Raw genomic sequence first — 21,586 nt, 5'->3', positions numbered from 1 at the left:
TTTCCTGGTTGGTGGTTGGAGTTTAGCTTATTTAATATCCCAAAAATCAGCATAGAAAAATAAATAAGTGTCGAAAATTCGAATCTCACTTTGTGATAGAATAACTCATTGGCAGCTTAGAATCTCACTTTGTGTATGGAACAACTCATTGATCAGCAAACCCCTTAAATAAATATCAGATCCACAACGAATTAGTACTTAATCTGTCGGGTTGTGAAATACCGTGGATAACTAGAAACAAAATTCAGCAAAGAAAAATAAAATTGAGGGAAAATTTGTAACTCCAAACCTAACTAACTCCCTAAGCTTACACAAGGCTCTGGACCTCTGGCCATGCGTATATCTTTCCATGGCTAAATACAAGAATATGGGCTTTAGAGTTTCTTTCTAATTGCGAGAAGCTTTTTGATAATTTAAACTCATACAGTAATATATAATTACAAACTTAATCTAAATGTCAAATGGTCAAATTTTAGGTAAATATACAATAAGGTTTTATAGAAGAGATGCTCCACAATTTCCAGTAGGTCCCATCAAAGATGCAAAAGCTTAGCCCTTCACAAAAGGACAGAAGTGGGAGCTGGTTTATCTCCTCATCATTTTCATAAGGAACAAAACAGCCACAATCTAAGCATGTACTTTCCCCATTTAATAGAGCTTGGATACAACAAAACCCCATATTCTGCAACAATATTCACTCCCCACTTTACCAAGTTTGTGTGGTTGTGTGATGCTTGAAAATGTGAAAACTGAGTCAACTCTAAGACTATAAGGTACTTGGAATATTCTGATCATCTCCATATTCTGTACCAGATAATTGGCGTGCATCCTTTGGAGTTTGGATAGTACCATATCTATTAGCCAAAGATCATGCATCCCCTTAACTTTTGGTAAGAGTCAGATTGAAGTGATTCCATGACCACATCTTCAAAATTGCAATCTGACATTCCCCTTTTGTCTACTTGAAATTTCCAGGGACCAAAGATGGATTAACCAACATTAATTTCAAAAAGTCGTGGTCACTATTTTGTTATATGAATGAGCTATGACCTCCCCCAAGTGGAATTTTTGGTTTAAATTCCACATCCACCATCAAGCAAGGGCAATGCTTGAAATTGACACACTGAAATAACGAAGAATGCATAGTTAGAAACCAAAGACAGGTGCTGATTACGAAGCTAAACATTATAGATATGAACTAAATGTCTTCTGATTATCTAGGAACAATAACTGCTAAGAAATAAGAATCATTAATTTTCATGTGTAAAATAAACACCGGAAAATGAATTTGGAAACAAGTCAAGTGTTTTGTGCCATTAAGGTGATATTAAAGACAGATCAACTTACTGGAATGCTTGCTAACTGTCCTTGTTGATTAACGAGAACAGGCAGGCTCCTCCTCGCAGCAACCGGGATAGATTTTAACATCGGAAGAGCCCTTTTAGCTGATGCACTGGCATACTGTAAACATCCGGATGCTTTCTCTGTAATCTGAGTGGGTGGCAAGTTCTTGCAATGTGGATATTTTGAAAGCTCCGCTAAATACAGCCAATCAGATTCAACCATGTGCCGCACTTCAAGAACCTTATTAGGTCCAATTACGCATGAAGTGAAACAAAAGTTCCAGTTTTCCCCACCCAAATCAACACCATAATCAACTATGTCAGAAAGTGAATCTCCGTCAAATTTATCGTCTAACTTCCATGTGAGGATGAATCGATCCATGAAGTAACAGAACTGCCTTTGCCGAAGAGATTTTACAGAAGTACTAAAACTTTCGGCTTCATTCGTCGATCCAGAATTAGCAATGACCTCAGATTTGGACCTGAAGCGATCAGTTTCTTCCTTTTGCAATGCAAGAATGCTCTTATAAGTTGACTCACTGATTATGTTCAGTCTTTTGGCTTCTATTAAAACAAACTCGGGATTCACATCCAAAAAGTGGACATCTGATGCATCTGGAACCACATTATTTGCATATGATTTTTTGGCCTCTATAATTTTTCCCAACTCAATGGTAGCACCATGCTCCTTTCCTCCATGAGAGCATGACTCGAAAAATTCCAACTTTATGGGTGCATTACAATCAACAGAACAGCAAACCAGGATTCTGGACCCTCTGGAACCCGGATCGGGGCAAAGGTAACAACCTGCCGCTGTAAGAGAGTTCTACAAGATAAATGGGGATAAAATAAGAAGTAAATAATTTTGAAGTTCAAGAACTATTTTAAGCTAAAATGCTAATGTGTTTGAAAGCAATAAAGTTTCTTCTTTTAAAAAGTTAAAAATAAAAATTTAATAAAAGAAAAACTAGTAATACTCGGAGACAAATCTCTCAGACTTGTGTGCAGTTAAGGGCTTAAGGCAATAACCAATAAACTTGTTCCAATTATAAGGAACAGAGTAATATATTAGAAGTATAGGTACCTTGGAAGGAAATGTTCGAATGTACTCCATCAGCAATTTCAAAGCACTACCTCTGATTTGCTTCTGCCTTTGAGAGATAAACTGAAACAAGAAGTTATACCACAATTACAAGCTTATTTAAAAAGGTAGAAGTTTGAAAGGAAAAAAGAATCACATGTAAGATCAGAAGTACCTGGATGACTACCAAAAGAAACTTAGCCAAGCATAAATCCTCAATTTTTGAAGGACAAAGGTTCATTAGATCAATAACAGCATATCCATGCTGCAAATATAAAATAACCACAATTTCAACATCCAGATAAGAATAAATTACAGGAAAAAGAACAATATATATATGCAAAAAGGGCGTTTTTAACATAACATCAGAATAGATATTTCATACTAGACTTCAAAAGTTCATAAAAAAGGCGAGGAATTTTTTTTTTGGGGGGGGGGGGGGGGGGGGGATGTCAAACCACTCACATTTTTTACAAGCAGAGCACGACTCATCAAGCTATAGCAAACTTGATCAATATATGTCCGTGTTATCCGACATACAGAAATCATTCTTCGGAGCTCAGATTTGAATGTAGCTAGAAATGTAAGAAATCAGTCTTTTAAAAGAATAAAAGTTTTTGATTTCCCATATAGGAAGTCATGAATATAGAACTAACAAAATAAATTCCAAAATAAAAACTAAAGATATATAGCAACTTACTTGATGACAAATCACTAAGTGCCATTCTAATCCTATTTCGTGTGAATAGTGGGCTTTGATTTGTAGGGTCTTCCACCCAATCCTCACTTACCCCATGGCAGATCTTAAATATCAAAGCAATAAATAATTAAAATTATTAAGCCCGTATTAAAAATAGGGGATAAAATGAAATGACTAACTTATACACGGAACATGTCACACCAACCTTGTACATATCTTCCTTTGAAAATTCCAAAAGAGGCCGCACAAGTAGGATTCCATGGTTTGCTTGAACTTTATCATAGGAATGTGCATGTGTAGGGAAAATCTGGGAGGTGAAAGGCATGCCTGCAAGTCCAAGCACACCACTATTTCGAGAAAGCCTTAAAATAAATAATTCAGCCTGCATCAGGGCTCAGTAATCACTACAAGTCTAAATTTGAACAAGCCTTTAATTCATAAAACAACTCAATTTGCTTATTTCTAATGAAAAAGTCCAAATACTTCTCCAAAATATTGACTTAATATATGCATCACATTATTGAACATGTTATATAACTGCTTACAACCATAAGGGTGAGACCTATTTCAAAAGCTTGTGTCAAGAGCTACTAGCCTCCCATGTAAATGCAATGTAATTCACCCTCACATACTGAGAGAATGGAGATATAGGTATAAACAAAGTATGGCAAGGCAAACCTGATCATCTGCATGATGTGCAACAAGTAGTATGCCAATCTGGTTTTCAGCACAAACTTTTTGAAAGCTTTGATATCTAAAAAGAAAGAATATGAAAACATGCAATTAGTATACTTCATCAAAGCTGCTAGTATAGACATCTAGTTATCTTCACTGCTTAATGCACTAATACTTTGGTATAATAACCTCATATCACGAGCAGCTTCTTGCAACTGACCCTGTTTCGGCTTGCCACTTGACCAATCACAGTTGGCAATCTCGCATCTGATTCCTGCATGAAGTTCCTGTGTAAGCAAAGTTTATAGTTGGACACGTTTAAGCAATTAGCACTCTACTAATAACCAAACATCACAATCACATAAAAAGCAGCCAAATTCGGAGGTACCCATTTTGGAAACACGGCAACAAACAATGTTGGCCTCCTCTTTGCTCTCTGCACGCAGTCCATGATCAACAATAATTGCCAATAGACCATCAATGAAACCACCACTGTCAGTGTTGACAGCATTAGCACCAGCAGTTTTCCAGCCAGCGGTTAAGACACAGAGTGCCATACTATCAGGACCACCAGAGACTCCCAAAGCTGATAGGAAAAGAAACGAGATAATATGAACTAATCAATATACTATGCAGGTAACCACTAGGCTCATTCATTGCATCACTGGCAACAAGTTAACCTTTTCCACTGGCAAAGTTACTTTGCAAAACAAGGAGGGTACATTCAGTTTATAACTTGCAAACTATGGTTTGATCTAAGGCAGCTTTTTTTTTTCTATGAAGGAATTGAAACTAAAATTATGAAGAAATGTTGCTCAAATACATGCCAAAACCCTTCAAAGTTCAAATTAAAGTTTCAGAATTTAGGTGCACAAACTAAAATCCAAAGACATTGTTAACCAGAATGTTATTTCTGAGTTTTAATTCTGACACTGGCTATAAAGATAACAAAAAGGGCACCCTCCAAGTAACAAAAATGTAATTAATTTCACTAGACTAAAAGGGTAAATTTTTTTCCCAGCAAGTTTCAATGAACTAAGAGGAATGCATCACAAAAGAGCATGTAAGAAGCAAAGTAGAAACTGACCAATACGGTGATGAGGTTTGAGTCCCGCCATAGCCATGCGCCTGGAAAAAGCTTCTCTGTACTTTGACAAGTCGATTGAGCATTGTGCTTCAGAAGATGAGACGGAGAAGCAGCAAGTAAGAGGGAGAGTGCATGGTTGGTGATGATGCAGAAGGTGCGAGGAGAGTGAAAGTTTGAAACTTTTTGGTGGGGTTTTGGAGAAGGAAGCTAAGAGTGAAGAAGTAGAAGCAGTGAGACATGGCGTAGAGAGGATCACCCCTCGCGCCATAGCCAGTGTTGAAGTGGTAACCACTAACAACTAACCAGGGACCGTGGTTCATTTATCCAAAAATTGGGCCAACTGAGCCCAATTTGTTGCTAGTAAGGCCCAATAATGGCCTGCTCAGTCCTCGCCCTTGCATTCTTCCTGTAATGTTAGCGTTTGCTTTGTGTAACCGTCAGACTCTACTGCTATGTTTGGGAGGGAGGGTGATTGGGACGGAAAGACAGAAATAGAGATTACAAGTCAGAAATTAAATTGAGTATTTGTATTAAATTTAATATAAAATGTATTGGACTAAATTATATTTTAATATTATATTTGATTTAAGATAAATATGTAAATTGAATGGTAAATTTTGAATTTAAAAAGTTAAATGTGGATTTTTTTTAAATTATTATTAAAATTTCAATCTCCATTTCAAGAAATTCTCCATTTTTTAAAAGTATTGAAGGGATTAAAATTTTGTAGTTAAAATTAAAATTTTAATTCCAATTAGTGGTGTCAATATGCTTGGCCTATTTTATAAGGTCAAAAGAACAAAAAATCTTATAACCAATAGAGCCAAATTTTGAAAAAAATCACAGGGCCTAAAGCCCTCACAAGCCCAATGCTCTAAGGCCAGCCCATGGGCTACCAAATCCTTTTTTTTTTTACTCTTTGAATAAACCTATTAAAAGTCATTGGCTTCTATCTCTTTATAATTTTCTATATATAAAAAATAACGAAATTAAAAAATAAATATCAACCTATATACAAACTAAAAAATACATTTATCATTATTTTGTTCTTTAATAATGTCTCTAGTAGAAAATCAAAACACCAAAACACCAGGAGTTTAAATTATGAACTAAAATAGCAAATTCACCACTCAAAATGAAATTTACACAAAAACAAATCATCTAAATCCATGAATGTTTATTGAAGATCTTTTCTTTTTTTTTTTTTAATTTTTAAACCTACAGCTCCCTTCAGCTGATACTCAACAGCATCATAGAATACTATAACTAATCTAAGCACTATGCATTTTTGCTTTTAGGAATAACTCATTAGTTTACAAGGACAGATTATATATATAGTGTAAATAATTCACTCAATTACAACTAGAAACTAGCATGTAATTATAATATTAATATTGGCAAGCCATGAGATTCCAAACAGGATAATAAACTTGGAAAAGAAATGGTACCAAGATCGTCCAGTGTTGAAGGCTCTTTCCCTTTAGCAGGTTTCTTTTCACCGTTAGGTTTTTCACGAAGCCAGCTTGCAGCATAAAGCCTAGCAGCTCTCTTTAAAACCTGAAGATTGAATGTTACCAACAGCCAAGTGTCACCAGTTCAATTAACTCTAAGGTCCTCCGAAATTGCATCTTTGTCTACTCAAAACATCAATAACAGTGACTAAAATTACCCAAATACCCTCGTCCTAGGTAAAGATGATGGGAAAGCAATCTCTTTGAGATCATAGCGTATGTAATCATAGATTTTCCTGCAAACAACCCTTGTTTTCATCTCGCATCTCCAAATCAAAGAACGGAGTTCACACTTCACACTTCACAGCATTACATAAATTGAACAAAATTATCTACATAAATTGAATTCAATAAGAGTGTTTAGAATGTCTGTGAAAATGAATTGAATACTTCATTTGACAACTTTCCCTTCATTAACAGTTAAGAATAATGATATGTTGCGTACATGCTAAAAAAATCCACCGATTTCGTCCACCGCGTCAGGGAGGAGGAGCGGCCACCGATTTCGTCCACCGCATCAGGGAGGAGGAGCAACCACCGCGTCTTCCACCGGTTACAGCCACCGATTTCGTTAGAGAGGAGGAGCAGAACGCACAAGTAGAAGTGTAGAACGCAGGTCTCCAATTAATTTTCAGGGCTTGTAGGGCCAGTGCCGTTTCAATTTTTTTTTGGGGGGGCTTAATTAGGACAAGGATCTTATAAAATATGTTTCTGTAATTTTAGGGGATGTGGGCTGAAATGATTTTAAAGGGTTTAGATTCGTTTTAAGTTTTATTTGGTGATCAGACATTAAATTCAGTCCAATCTTTCAGTATCAAACGTAGACTAAGAGAGGCTGGTAGAGACGTTATGTTGTTTGTGGTGGGCTTCCTGTTGTTAAAAAAAAGTGAATACACGTGTGAATGTCTCCTATAAAAATAATATTTGATTTGATTTGAGAATTGGTAAATAATAGGTGCGGTTTGGTTCGGTTTTTGAAAAAAAAATCATCCGATTCAATTGTTTAATTAAACTACAATTTGGTTCGGTTTTTTTAATCAATTTAAAAAAAATACTACTGACACATCTAGCACTGAATGTTTGTTAAAATTGAAGTAATCCCAAATCCAAGCCTAACATAATTTTTAACAAGGAAAAGAAAAGAAAGACAAAAGGGGAAAGCATTATTGATTACAGAACAGGAAAAAAGAAAGCAAAACATAACTAGGCTCATTTTTTTTTTATATGAAAAAAATACTGGTGTTTTTATTGAAAATGGAAGTATTTGGTGTAATTACAGATGAGTGGATTTTTTAGGTGGGTTGTCAACACGTGGGGGTGTGTTGCAACACGTAAGGGCGTGTTGGACACATGGCAGCATTCTGGCCAACACGTGAGGGCGTGTTCGACACGTGGCAGTATCTTAGCCAACACGTGGGGACGTGTTGCACAATATCCACAATACTGTAAAACACTTCAAATGTCAATATTCAACTAAAACACCATCTCTCTTTCCATATTAAAATAATTTCTGACATAACTACATAAGAAAAAATATAAAAATAAATAAATAAGCACCTTTTATTGTTCTACTCCTTTGATTTTGCACACCAATTCATATAGTTCCCTTATGTTCGCCTAAAATATATTAGAGAAACAGAAAAGCAATAATCAGAACTACGTTGGTCTAACATTTCAATTATCACATTATGCCAAGTTAGAACTAAAGTAGATGGCCTTGGAAAATATGCTAATAAGAAAGAATAGAAGAACTTTACATATAATAGCAAATCATGTTCTTTACTTGCAATAGGCTTTCAAGTAATGTCAGTGTTCCAATGTCTTCCTCACATAAAAATACTCAACAGTATTTTTTCTTTTTGGATAAAAGATGAATATCATTGACATAGTAATGCCAATGTGTGTTACATATGCTTTTAAAATTGAATAGGTGTCGTACTTTAACGGATTCGATACTCATCTATACTTGATGCAACATAACCGCAAAACCAACAAGACAACCCCATATAAAATCAATTGGTACCTTTTTGCTTAATTTTACAGTTAACATACTGTTATCTCTGGCATCAGTCCTTCTGTGCAGCACCCTGCGAGATCAACTTCCTCGGTAATGCTGGTCCACCTTTATACCTATACCATGGTAAATAGAAATCTGTTACATATTCTACAAATCATGAAATCAAACGGTAGTGACTATCAGATGACACAACTGAAATATAACCTTAACCGCCCAAGTTCCAAGACTTCTCCATTTATGTGTTACCTTCATGATGTCAATACTAAACCTATTAAAAGATAGCAGATACAATGACGGAGGTAATCTAATACTTCAAATCTGCTTCCATTTTCTCATTATTCAAATTTATCTTACCATACTGATTTCAATCTCTTTCTATCAGGATTCAGAACCTCCAAGACTTATCATACTAAATCACTTCAAAAGTAATTTTTTATTTTACATTTTTTTTAAAGAAAAACTAATAATAATAATAATAATAATAATAATAATAATAATAATAATAATAATAATAATAATAATAAACCAGAAGCAGTATCCGATAAAGTTTTCAGATATTATAACAGATATTCAACAATACTAACAATACAAAGTACAAACCAAAGCATTTTCAGTAATTCAACAGAACAGCAATTGAAAATGAACAACAAACAGAACAGCAATTTCAGTCAAATTACATGCCTGACTCAGTGGCTCGGGCTCCATCTCTGACTTGAATCGGTGACTGGGTGGGAGGTGTTGTGTTGTGGGTGGCCAGAAACGCTGCTGGGTGGTGGCGTGGTGCTGTGCTAGGTGGTGGCGTGGGGCTCTGTCCGCTGGGTGGTCCTGGGTGAGTGGGTGGTGCTGTGCTACTGCTGCCTGCTGGGTGCGACTGTGCGAGGGTAGTGCTGGGCTGCTGGGCGCTGGCTATGGCTGGGGCTTCGTGGTGCTCTCTCTGTCCGCGAGGAGGTCTTGGGAGCAGTGGGAGGAAAAATCCGGGGGCGCTGGGAGGAAGCTTCGCGGCGCTGCGAGGTGGTGGGAGGAACGGTCTCGCCGGCGCTGAGGGTGTAGAGAGCGAGACTGTGAGAACTGAGAAGAGAGGGGCTAGGTTCCGTTTGAGGGTGGGGCGTGGGGTTTACTGGGTTAGAAGCAGTTTAGGTGACGTTCATTTGGGGGGGGGGGGGGGGTGGGGCCTTGGTTTTTTACTTACCGATTCGGTTCGGTTGAGGTTTTGATTCTCAGAACCAAACCAAACCGCAATAAAAACAGCAAAATATATTTTTTTTCTATTTTTTTGGTTTTTGGTTTATTCAATTTTTAATTTTTTCAATTCGGTTGATCGGTTTAGTTCGGTCCTGATCGATTTTAAACACCTCTAATAAATAATTTAATATCTTTGATTAAATTATTTAATATAATATATTAATTTATTATTTTTTTATCTTCATATAAACTTATTTTTGATCCCAAAAGGAAATATTTTTATTTACTATAAACTAGTAAATTAATAGATAGTTTTTAATTTTTTATTATAACAAATGTAATTTTTGTCAACATGACAATGGCTTTATATTCTAATTAAGAAGTTTTGGAATGTAATACATAGATTTGAGCAGCTTTTTGGTCATCTAAGATTCAAGTCATAATATGTGATTCTCTGGCAAAGTATTCCTCATAGTGGTAGATCAAACCACAGTTAATACTTAATAGTCAAAGTTATATACAGATTCTTTCAATTTTTCTCTCAAGTAATATTATCAAGTATAATTGTTTTATTATACAACATATTTTATCATACATTTTTACTTGGTCTTATTTAAAAAGAAAAATGTTAGAGAGTACTCAAAATTTATTATTTTTTGTCATTAATTAGACATTAATATTTAAAAGTATAAGATAAAATATGTTGTTGGATTACTAAATTAAAAAAATTAAATTTATAGCTAAAAGTGATAGTCAAAATAATAAATTCTGATAATTTTTTAATATTTTTTATTTAAAAATATATAATAAAAAATCATAGTTAACAATATCATTTTTAAAAAATATTAAAAAAATCCATTCCCGCCAAAGTTTGATTCATTATATAGTCTCTAAGATTGCGTTTGTTTCTCAGGATAGGACAAGACAAAACACTAAGAACAAAACATAAAAGACAGAGATATAGAATTTAGTATTCTTATATTCTGTTTGATAATAAAGTAGAATAAATTATGAAAATATAATTTATTCTCATTTTTTTATTCAAAAATTTGAGAAGAAAATATAATAATAAAAAGTATAATTATAAAAAATTAACAAGAATAATGAAAAAAATGAAAAATAAGTTGTGTCCCTTATTAGTGTCTCTGTGTTCTTCATGTTAGGATAAACACAAAATATACTAAATCAATGTCTCTAGACACAGTATCTCTATTTATATCTCATCTGCTAAACAAAATTTTGTCTCTATGTCCTGTCCCTATAAACAAATGCAACCTAACAAACTATTCGTTACCTAGTGTTCTCGAGTTGTCATTACCCTTTTGCATAAGAGAGGTGCATGCATATTATAAGAAAGTATTGAAGTAGATATTATATAGATTTAAACCGTAATTTTAGTGAGTTGGTATTTTAAAAAGCAAGAAAAGAAAGATTTGAATAATAAAATAGACTAACAGAATAGACTATACTCTAGTTTTAAAAAAGAAATATTATGAGTTAATATTTTTTTATAGATATTATTAGCCAATACTTTTAGTTAATATTTTATATGTTTTATACTTAAAATTTAGTGTTTAAGATTTATAATTTAGGATGGACCAAATTAAAAAAAAAAATCTTATTAGTGATATAACATAACTCTTTTTAAAATTTTTCTTGAAATTCCAACGTCTAAAAATGTGTAAAGAGAAAAAAAAGAGGGAGACATGCTTGTAGTAAGGAAACATTACTAATAAAGAGGGACATAAGAAGGATTGATTAGATGAGTGCTTCTCTTTTGTCACTCAGAAAGGTAGTTTCTTACACTGGGCCACCTGCAAGGACACTCCGACGATCAAGTCAAAGTCCGTACTAGAGAGTGGCAGAATTAGGTAAGGATGTGACGTATCTTGGGGGGAGAGCTGTCCTCTCCTCTTATATACTATGTTGGGTGGGCTTATTAATGGTTAGGCCCACTGGTAGAGGGTGAGCTGTCGCCTTCCACGTGAGCGGGTCGTCCGTATTCTGGGTTGGGATGTCGGGTACCGACCCTGAGGATACTGATCCGAGCGATAACGTGCTTGGGGTGGTGAGTCGGTTGGACTCCGGGTCGGGTGTCGGGGACTGACCCGTGGAAATCCTTTGCTGGTGATTTAAGGCCTGGGTGGGAAAGTGCCCCGACCCGACAACTTCTTGGGCTGGACTTTGGCAGTCCGTAACAGTGCCCCCAACGCGCCAGTCTTGAGGTCTAAGGCTCGTGGCTGGGCGCGTTTTGTCTTATTCGCCAAGGCGCCGAGCTTTTCCTCTTTTCTGGGAATTCGTTGATGGTGTTTCGTGTTCCTCACGCGTGGTCGCTTCGACCTTCGTGCTGCTTTCTTGATTTTGGCGTTGGGCATTAAATGCCCATTACTTCGTTGATTTGAAATTTAGGGCAAAATGGCAAATATGCCCTTGCCTTTTGGCGCTCTTCCTTGGCAGTTATGCTTCCTTCCCTTATTTTTATTTCGTAACCCCCTCTTCTCTTTACTTTCCCTTCTCCTCATCCCCTTACTTTCTTACGCTGCTGCTACTCCTGCTTCCACTTCTGCTGTTGTTTCAAGCATTCTTGCTTCCTATCCGCTTATTGCAGATCTTGTTTCTTCTGGTAAGTTTTCATGGCTTTTCTTTCCTTTTTGGTTGCTCTTTCTTATCTTTTGTGCATTTTGCCTTGTGTATGCTTGGGTCTTTTGCGTTTCTTGCTTGCTTTTTCTTCTTAGAGGGGGGTGCCACTGGGTTTTCGTTCGTATTTATGGGTTTTTCTGGGTTTCTGTTCATGTTTCTGGGTTAGTATAGGGGGGTTAGAGAGAGATTCATAGTTTTCTTTTTGCTTTCCTGTTTTGAGGGTTTCCGACTTCCCGTGTTGACTAAGTGGTGCCCCCGCTGTAGGTATGGTCGAGCGTCTTGCTTCCTTGAGTCAGGCTCAACGCCCTCTAGCCGACTTCATTGATCACTATGCCTGGGTTTTCTCCGATGTGAGGGATACCCTTTCTTGGATCACCAAGGAGGGGCTCCAAAAACTACGACAGTCAGGACTCTTGTGTGGAGGGGGTCCCGAGGAGGCGCTCTATCAAGTCTATGTTCCTGTTGGTCGGGAGCGTGTCTGCCAAAAGAACTTGAATTTCCCTCGGGTTGTTGATTGGTTGTGGGTTTACGAGCCCATGTTTACGACCTTGGGGCTTCGTTTACCCTTTTCTCCTTTCGTCATGAGTTTGTTGAATCGCTGCGATGTTGCGTCGTCGCAGCTTCATCCGAATAGTTGGGCTTCCATTCATTGCTTCGAGATGGTCTGCGAGTACCTGGAGCTGCCGATCTCAGTAAATGTCTTCATCTACCTCTTCCTGCTTACGAACCCTTCTAGGCAGGGGAAGGCTAAGAAGGGTTATATGTCTTTTAGGGCCCAACAAGGTCGTAGAATCTTCGGCCTCTTTGAGGATTCATATCATGGTTTTAAGTCTACCTTTTTTAAGGTTAGGCCAGTCGAAGGTCATCAGCCTTTTTGGCTTACGGCTGAGGGAGCTAGGCAGATCCTGACCTACTGGAGTTTTGGTGCGGGGTCCGACTATCTTATAAAGGTATCCTATGACTGGCTGAGCTCGGAAGATCGCAACATTGTTGACATTCTGTTAGACATTTTTGGTGAAAAGAACCTTAATCCTCGTATGTTGATGGGGGACCGGGAGGCCAGTCGGTCGTATGTTGGTGGGTTCTTTTTCCTTTGAGCACTTTCTATTTCCTAATTTTCCATTGTTGACACTTCTCCTTTTTTCTCTGCTCGCAGTTTCCATGACTGGCGGGAAGAAGACCTTGGCTGACTTGATGAATCTCATCAAGGGGAATGAAGAAGGTGAGGATGACTCCCCGGTGACTCCTACAGCGAGTCAGGAGCAAGGCGAAACGGGGGAAACCGGGGGGGCCAGTGGCCAGGTGGACGGGGCCGACCAGGCTCCTCCAGAGAGCGCTGTTCCTTCCGGGAAAGTTGTTGGGTCCGCTGGTATAGAGGCGGAAATTTTCGAAGAAGATTTTGGTTTTGGTGATGATGAGGTGAAGGTTGTGGGTAACCCCAAGAAAAGGAAGCGAGATACCGGAAAGGCCCTCTCGGTTATGGAGAAAAACTTCGATGCTGGGGGTTTTATCGAGTCCCAACTGCTCCTCGGCACCGAGGAGTTTTTTCAAGAGGCGGACCTTTCTGGGCAGGCCAGGTGGATCTATCGTAGTCTTCTCCAAGCCGCTACTATCGCCAAGAAGGTGGAGCCTCTCTTGGGCAACTATCATGCTATGGAGGTAAAACTTCGAAACTTCCAAAAGGATCTGACGGACTCACGATCTCGGGATGAGTCTCTGAAGACGAGGTTGTCTGAGTAGGAGAAGAAGGTTGAGGAGGATGCCAAAGAGAGTAACAGGCTGGTGGATCGGGATATGGCCTTGATGAAGGATCGAAATGCCTCCCGTGGTGAGACTGTTGTCATGAAGAAGAGGGTCGAGGAGTTAGAAGAGAAGCTAAAGTTGGCGGAGAGCTCGACGGAGGCTGCTTCTCAGGAGATCGCTGCCTTGAAGAAAAGGAACAAGGATCTTGTAAAGGGAGCTCGCGAGGCCGTTAAGCTGACTGAGGAGGGGATAAAGCTGCAGGTGGCTATGCTGGCTCCCGACCTTGACCTCTCCCAAGTTGGCGCGATGAAGACTGTGGAGGACGGGAAGATTGTTGATATTCTTTGAGCGCTTTGGATGGATATTTCCCAACTTCTTTTGCTTTTGTTTTGTAACTTGTTCTTTATTCTGAGGCCTATTATGAGGTGCCCTTTGGCTGTATCGAACACTCTCTTTTGCTTATGCTTAAATGTCGTTTTGGTTATTGCTGATTTTATTCAGGCCGTCGTGGCCTCGCTTTTATTTTTTGTTTGCTCGGGTCGTCGCAGCCTTTTGTTTTACCATTTATCGTGGTATTTATTGCTTGAGCAGATTTTTCTTTTGGTCTCTTATGGTTCCCGAGGTGATCAGTCCCGGGTTTCTGTTGGGTCGACCGTTCGCCTTTTTTGTCACGCTTTTTATTCTGATTTGAGACTTGCAAAAAGTAAATCTTATCATATTGTTAGGATTCTGAGACAATAATGTAATGCGTAATTAAGTGAAAAGATAACAGAAGAAAATGATGAGACATAAAAGGAAAATGTCAAGGTGGAACATAGGAGGGGGGTTGAGGTCGCCAGGCCGTGTGGTCGCCCCTTCTTACGAGTAGTATCTTCTGAGGTTTGCCATGTTCCATGTTCTCGGCACCTCACTTCCGTCCAATTTTTCTAGCTTGTAGCCCCCTTTGCCAAGGACTTCTCTTACTCTGTAAGGTCCTTCTCAGTTTGCGGCTAGCTTGCCTTTTCCTGGGGTTGGTGGTCCTATATCATTACGTCGTAAGACCAAGTCGCTTTCTCCTAAGCCCCTTTTCAATACTTTGCCATTGTACCTGAGGGCTATTCTTTGCTTTATTGCTGCTTCTGCTAGGTGTGCCATTTGCCTCGTCTCGTCGGCCAGGTCTTTTTCGACCGCCTCACTTCCTCCTCCGATGAGTAACCTCGGGCTTGGTTGCCCGACTTCGACTGGGATGACTGCGTCGACCCCGTATGTGAGTCGGAAGGGGGTTTCACCAGTAGATGATTGGGGGGTGGTTCTGTACGACCACAAAACTGAGGCTAGTTCGTTTGCCCATGAGCCCTTCTTCCCTTCAAGTCGCTTCTTTAGCCCCTTCAGGATGACTTTGTTGGCTACTTTGACCTGACCGTTGGATTGGGGATGTTCGACTGAGGAGAACTTCTGCTTGATCCTTAGTCCTTCTAGGAATCCTTTGAACTTCTTGTTGGTGAATTGTGTTCTGTTGTCCGATATGACGGCTTCCGGGATCCTGAACCTGGTGACCACTTGTCTCCACATGAACTTTTGGCAATTTGTTGCGGATATGCTGGCTAGTGGTTCTGCTTCCACCCACTTTGTGTAATAATCTATGGCCACTATCAGGTACTTCACTTGCCCAGGCCCTGGCGGGAATGGCCCCAAGAGGTCGACTCCCCATTGGGCGAAGGATCGGGGAGCCATCATTAGATTGAGCTCCTCGGGAGGTGCTTTGTGGAAGTTGGCATTTTCTTGGTATTTTTTACACCTTTTCACGAACTCCTGGCGTCCGACATCATTGTGGGCCAGTAGTATTCTGCCCGGATGATTTTTCTTGCTAAAGATCTTCCCCCGATGTGGTGACCACAACATCCTTCGTGTACTTCCCTTAGGACGTAATCCGTCTGATCGGGGCACAGGCACTTGAGTAGGGGTTAGTGGAGCCCTCTCTTATACAGCTTCCCTTGTAAGATTATGTATTTAGGAGCTTCCCTTTTAATAGTTTGTGCTTCCTTTTCGTCTGGGGGTGTCTTTGCATGCTCCAGATATCGGGAGATGGGGTCCATCCATGAGGGGGGTTTGGTGCCTGAGCTGTGCACATGATAATTGCGGGTTCCGTTGCTAGTCCTTGGATCAAGGATCTGTTCCCCGTGCCAGGTTTGGTGCTCGCAAGTTTGGAAAGGAGGTTGGCACGGGCGTTCCTTTCTCTGGGAACGTGCTGGATTGTGACTTCTTCGAAGCTTTTGCGTAGCTCTCTTACTTTTTCCAAGTATTTTTATAACAGCGCATCCCTGGTTTGGTAGCTTCCGTTTACTTGGGAGGTGACGACTTGGGAATCGCTGCTGACTTCCACCCTTGACGCTCCGACTTCTTTAGCTAGCATCAATCCCCCTATCAAGGCTTCATACTCGGCCTGATTGTTGGAGACCGGGAGTTCAAATTTGATGGATTGCTCGAAGGCTACTCCTGCCGAGTTTTCCAGGATAATTCCGCCCCCCCCCCCCCCTGAATGTTTGGTTGGATGCTCCGTCAACGTGGAGCTTCCACCGTGTGCTCGGTATGTCGGCAGTTTCTCCTGTGACTTCTACGAGGAAGTCTACCATGGCTTGGGCTTTGATTGCTTGCCTTGGCTCATATTGCAAATCATACTGGGATAGCTCCACTGCCCATGCCATCATTCTTCCCACCAGGTCAGGTTTTTGGAGGACTTGTCGGATGGCTTGGTCGGTTCTCAAGATGATCGTGTGCCCTTGGAAGTATTGTTTTAGCCTTCTAGATGAAATTAGTAGGGCGTAGGCTAGCTTTTCCAACTTGGTGTACTTCGCCTCTGCCCCTTGAAGTATTTTGCTGATGAAGTATATTGGACGCTGGGTCTTGTCCTCCTCCCTGACTAGGACTGCCGCCATTGCTTGCATGGTCAAAGCCAAGTACAAGTATAGGGGCTCGCCTTCTCTGGGCTTGCTGAGCACGGGGGGTTCTGAGAGTATCCTCTTGAAATGGTTGAACGCCTCCTCACACTCCGGGGTCCACTCAAAGGTGATTCTTTCTTCATCAAGTTGAAGAATGGGATGGCTCTTTCAGCTGATGCTCCGAGGAACCGAGATAGAGCTGTGAGCCTCCCGGTAAGCCGTTGTACATCTTTGATACACCCAGGGCTCGTCATTTTGAGGATGGTTTCGCACTTGTCCGGGTTGGCTTCTACCCCTCTCTGTGTGATCATGAACCCTAGAAATTTCCCTGCTTCCATGGCGAATGTGCATTTAAGCGGGTTAAGACTCATTTTGAATTTTCTTAGTGCCTCGAAGACGATCTAGAGGTCGTCTATTAATTTGCTCGGCTCTGCTATTTTTACTAGGATGTCGTCGACATACACCTCTACTGTTTTGCCGATGAGGCCGTGGAAGACTCTGCTCATCAGCCTTTGGTAGGTGGCCCCTGCATTCTTCAGTCCGAAGGGCATTACCTTGTAGCAATAGGTGCCCCCTGGTGTTATGAAAGCTGTTTTGTCTTCATCAGGTCGGTACATCGGGATTTGGTTGTAGCCGGAATAGGCATCCATGAAACTGAGGAAACGATATCCCGCTGCCGAGTCGACTAAGGTGTCAATGTTGGGGAGGGGAAATGAGTCTTTTGGGCAAGTCTTATTCATGTCTGAGTAATCGACGCACATCCTCCATTTTCCACTGGCTTTTTTGACTACGACAACATTGGATAGCCATGTTGAGTATTCGAGTTCCTTGATGAACCCTGCTTCTAGCAGTCCTGCTGTTTGCTTGGCGACTTCTTCAGCTCTTTCTTGTGACATCTTTCTTCGCCGTTGGGCTACCGGTTTGGCCTCGGGTTTTATGGCTAGCCGGTGGGACATGACCTCGGAATCTAACCCCGGCATGTCTGATGGGGTCCATGCGAAGAGGTCGCTGTTTGCCCTTACGATCTCTATGAGGGGGCCCTTGAGTTCATGGGGTAGGTTCCTATTTATGAAAGTAAATTGGTCTGCCGACTTTCCTATCTGGAACTTTTCCATGTCCCCTTCTAGTTTAGGTCTTGTTTTGTCCTCCATCCTGACGTCCAGATCTGCTAGGAATACGCCTGCTGCTTTCTTAGACTCCTTCCTTAAGGAGAGACTGGCACTGTCGCAAACGACTGCCGTCTCTAGGTCTCCCCTTATGGAGCCAACTGTTCCCTTATCCATTATGAACTTCATCGTTAGGAGCTTGGTGCATATTACAGCTGAGAATTCATTGATAGTTTTCCTCCCTAGGATGATGTTATAAGCAGTGGAATCTCTGAGGACTACAAAGTCTGCCATAACCGATTTCCTGGCGTCACCGGTTCCTAGGCTAATTGGGAGAGAGATCGTCCCGTCGGGTTTGATGTAGTTGTCACCTAGCCCCATGACTCCATGTTGGTGGTTTTTGAGGTCGGATTCCTTGAGTCCCATGGCGTTGAACACGTTTCTAAATAAGATATTAGAGTCAGCTCCCGTGTCGACGAGGATGCGCCTAACCAGTCCTGTCCCGACCATTGCTGTAACTACCATAGGAGGATTTTCGGGGAAGTCATTGAACCATTTATCTTCTGGGCCAAAGGATATTGTGGGATGCCTTTTGTTGGAGGTGGGGCCATCTTTCGAGATGGAGAGTACTCGGGTGTCTTTTTTGGCTGCCGACTTGGATTTAGGGGGGCTGTCGCGCCCGACCACGATGTTGACCACGAATGTTGGGGGGTTGCTGGCATCCCCTGTGGGTTCTTGTCTTGGTTTGACAGTCCGGCTCCGATCTTCTTCGGAGCGTTCCCTTTCCTGCCTCCTCGGTTCTCTGATGAGCCGGGAGAATTCGCTCAGCTTTCCTTCCTGGATGACCTGCTCTAAGGCATCCTTGAGGTCGAAGCAATCTTGGGTCTTGTGCCCAAACCCTTTGTGGTAATCGCAGTAAAGGCTTTTGTTGCCTCCCGTTCTTTCTTTCAATGGTCTTGACAGGATTCCCTTATCTGTAATTTGTTGGTAAACTTCTACTATGGGCGCCGCAAGTGGCGTGTAGTTCGTGAACCTTCCTACCCGTGGGTGCTTGGGTGGTTTGTTTAGGGTGCCGTCCCTGGGAGCTTCTTTGTACTTGTCGGCTTGGGGGGCCTGCCGGGCTAACGAGCTAGGGGGCTGCCGTTTGTTGGCTGCTACGACCTGACTGACCTCTTCATCATTGATGTATTCCTTGGCTACACTTTGAATTTCTTGCATGGTCCATACGGGCTTGGTTGTGAGGTGCTTCCTAAAGTCTTCATTTAGCAGGCTGTTTGTTAGGCATAGGCTAGCAACCGAGTCCGTGAGGCCGTCGATCTCCAAACACTCGTCGTTGAACCTATCTAGGAACTTTCTAGTCGGTTTCCCGGGTTTTTGGGTGATCCCAAGTAAGTTGATTGGGTATTTTGCCTTGGCTATGCGCGTCGTGAACCGAGCCAGAAAGCTTCGAGATATGTCTGCAAAAGTTGTGATGGACTCTTGCGGGAGGGCGTTGAACCATCTGATCGCTGGTCCGGCCAGTGTCACGGGGAATGATCGGCATCTAACCGTGTCGCCTACCCCTTCTAAGTTCATCCTTGCTTCAAAGACTGTGACATGCTCCTGGGGGTCCTTGGTCCCATCGTACCTCATGTCCGTCGGCTTGTCGAAGTTTTTCGGGAGCCGGACCTTGAAGATCGAGGGGTGGAAAGGGGTTGATCCCATGATAATGGGATCTTGTTGTCGCCTGGCCTTCTCCTTCTGGGACCCCCAGCAGCTTTTTGACTTGCTTCGAGTGGGTCCGGAAGTTGCTTGCGTGTGCGCATCTTCGTGCCTTGTTAGGCTTCTACCTTGGCTGTCGTGTGCTCGAGAGGGGGAGCAGGTGCGGGCGTGGGATCGGCTAGCGCCGCCGTGCGAGTGGCCGGCGTTTTCGTGGGATTCGCCCCTTGCCGTCAACTCCCACTCGAGATTTTGTACCCTATGCCTGAGTTCTTGTATGATCTTGGCGCTATCGGCTCCCGTCCCCCCAAAGGGGCGCCTTCAGGTGTCTTGGTGTACATTTGTTGGTTGGGTTGAACGGAGGATCGGAGGTGTTCGGCAGCTTGGGCTGTCGAACTCGCCCTACTCAAATGGGCCCCGCCCCCTTCGCGGAGCTCCTCCGAAGTGATGGGTCACTCCATGTCTGTGCCGGGGTCCCCACAGACAGCGCCAATGTTCGTTACCTAGTGTTCTCGGGTTGTCAGTACGCAATGAGCAGAAGAGAAGGGAAGACCCCGAGCTGGCATGGAGCGAGGAAAATCGTGTGCTGGTGACGTCGGAGGCTGAACGGAGCGCGCGCGCGGGGGGTGGCCACCTGCAAGGACACTCCGACGATCAAATCAGAGTCCGTACTGGAGAGTGGCAGAATTAGGTAAGGATGTGACGTACCTTGGGGGGAGAGCTGTCCTCTCCCTTTATATACTATGTTGGGTGGGCTTATCAATGGTTAGGCCCACTAGTAAAGGGTGAGCTGTCGCCTTCCACGTGAGTAGGTCATCTGTATTCTGGGTCGGGATGTCGGGTACCGACCCTGAGGGTACTGACCCGAGCGATAACGTGCTTGGGGTGGTGAGTCGGTTGGACTCCGGGTCGGGTGTCGGGGACCGACCCGTGGAAATCCTTTGCTGGTGATTTAGGGCCTGGGTGGGGCAGTGCCCTGATCCGACGACTTCTTGAGCTGAACTTTGGCAGTCCGTAACACAAACTTTTCTAAAAATACTATGCATATACAAAAAAAAAAATCATTATATATATAACAAAAATAGACAAGAAAAAATTAGAGTTTTAAAAAAGTACTATGTGTATACAAAAAATTATGAGTTTAACAAAAAAAAATCATTATATATATATATATATATATTGAATTTGACACTTGCAATCATTTGATTCAAATTCGCTATCATATTGAATTGAATTGAACCCAATCTGATATGAGTGATTAGGGAATGTCTTAGTCTCATCTGTAATCATGCACATAAAAAATTGAAGAATCTTTTTCATTTTTCTTCAAAGTGGAGCTCATGATAGATGACCATGTGCACTCTGACTTTTTCTTTGAATTTAAATTTTTAAGAAAATATTTTTTGCTATGAACGCGCAACCTGACTACACAAAAAGCCGTGTGGGGTTTTTTTACTAAGGCTGCAAGGTCACACCAAGAAGCTCTCCTTTAACGATGACTAACCTCTACTTTTTCCAAACGGAATGTTCAACCAGTGATATCCCTTTTTCATGATTCAGTGCATGTGACAAGAACACTTTGTGTGACTATGTAAAAGGGTCCATCTTTCTTTCTTAAACAAGAGGAAATAGTTAATGGTACTCATATTAAACTCTTACCTAATTCAATGCTCCAAGCTCAATGTACAAAACAAACAAAACATTTTTTTAATAAAATGTCACATGTCGCATGGAGGTGGAATGTATCATGTATGAACCAACTTTAATTGCTTTGCATACACTTGCCAGTGAGAAAATATTCCCATCACATGCAAGCTACAAACACTAGTGGACCTCTCCAAAATATGACAACACATCTTTCACTAACAAATCAGTTGGGTAAAAA

At 41.3% G+C, this 21,586-nt stretch overlaps 2 protein-coding genes across 4 annotated transcripts; both read right to left on the bottom strand.

Annotated features, from left to right (window-relative positions):
* Positions 1-380: 380 nt before the first annotated feature.
* On the bottom strand, positions 381-9,564 carry LOC112751207 (uncharacterized). 3 transcript variants are annotated; one of them, XM_025800264.3, is made up of 15 exons: positions 9,096-9,564; positions 8,421-8,527; positions 7,955-8,014; positions 6,335-6,443; positions 4,887-5,336; positions 4,188-4,385; positions 3,989-4,073; positions 3,803-3,878; positions 3,330-3,506; positions 3,125-3,227; positions 2,890-2,999; positions 2,600-2,689; positions 2,428-2,508; positions 1,348-2,169; positions 381-1,123 (listed from the first exon to the last, which is right to left on the bottom strand). In XM_025800264.3, the coding sequence occupies exons 5-15, from the start codon at positions 5,152-5,154 to the stop codon at positions 1,031-1,033; spliced, it is 2,103 nt and encodes a 700-aa protein (XP_025656049.1). In that variant the 5' UTR covers positions 5,155-5,336; positions 6,335-6,443; positions 7,955-8,014; positions 8,421-8,527; positions 9,096-9,564; the 3' UTR covers positions 381-1,030. The 3 variants fall into 3 exon arrangements, with proteins under 3 accessions (XP_025656049.1, XP_025656050.1, XP_025656053.1); XM_025800265.3 differs by lacking the exons at positions 7,955-8,014; positions 8,421-8,527; positions 9,096-9,564 and having other exon boundaries at positions 6,335-6,474; XM_025800268.3 differs by lacking the exons at positions 6,335-6,443; positions 7,955-8,014; positions 8,421-8,527; positions 9,096-9,564 and having other exon boundaries at positions 3,989-4,086; positions 4,887-5,179.
* Positions 9,565-17,298: 7,734 nt separating this feature from the next.
* Positions 17,299-19,635, bottom strand: LOC140179410 (uncharacterized). Its single transcript, XM_072218288.1, has one exon. The coding sequence runs from the start codon at positions 19,633-19,635 to the stop codon at positions 17,299-17,301; it is 2,337 nt and encodes a 778-aa protein (XP_072074389.1).
* Positions 19,636-21,586: the final 1,951 nt, after the last annotated feature.

This window comes from Arachis hypogaea, chromosome 15, assembly GCF_003086295.3.
Source record: "Arachis hypogaea cultivar Tifrunner chromosome 15, arahy.Tifrunner.gnm2.J5K5, whole genome shotgun sequence".
NCBI classification, from domain to species: Eukaryota; Viridiplantae; Streptophyta; class Magnoliopsida; order Fabales; family Fabaceae; genus Arachis; species Arachis hypogaea.
The sequence above is the reverse complement of the archived record's forward strand: the minus strand, read 5'-3'. Positions and strand labels throughout refer to the sequence as shown.

What these genes read in the sequence shown, in the direction of transcription:
- LOC140179410 (XM_072218288.1), bottom strand. Translation starts at nt 19,635, where the DNA reads ATGAGGTACGATGGGACCAAGGACCCCCAGGAGCATGTCACAGTCTTT.
- LOC112751207 (XM_025800264.3), bottom strand. Translation starts at nt 5,154, where the DNA reads ATGGCGCGAGGGGTGATCCTCTCTACGCCATGTCTCACTGCTTCTACT. An exon ending in GAAGCTGCTCGTGATATGAG is followed by an intron (nt 3,879 to 3,988) that starts GTTATTATACCA and finishes CTTTCTTTTTAG; the next exon opens with ATATCAAAGCTTTCAAAAAG. An exon ending in CAAAGGAAGATATGTACAAG is followed by an intron (nt 3,228 to 3,329) that starts GTTGGTGTGACA and finishes TTGATATTTAAG; the next exon opens with ATCTGCCATGGGGTAAGTGA.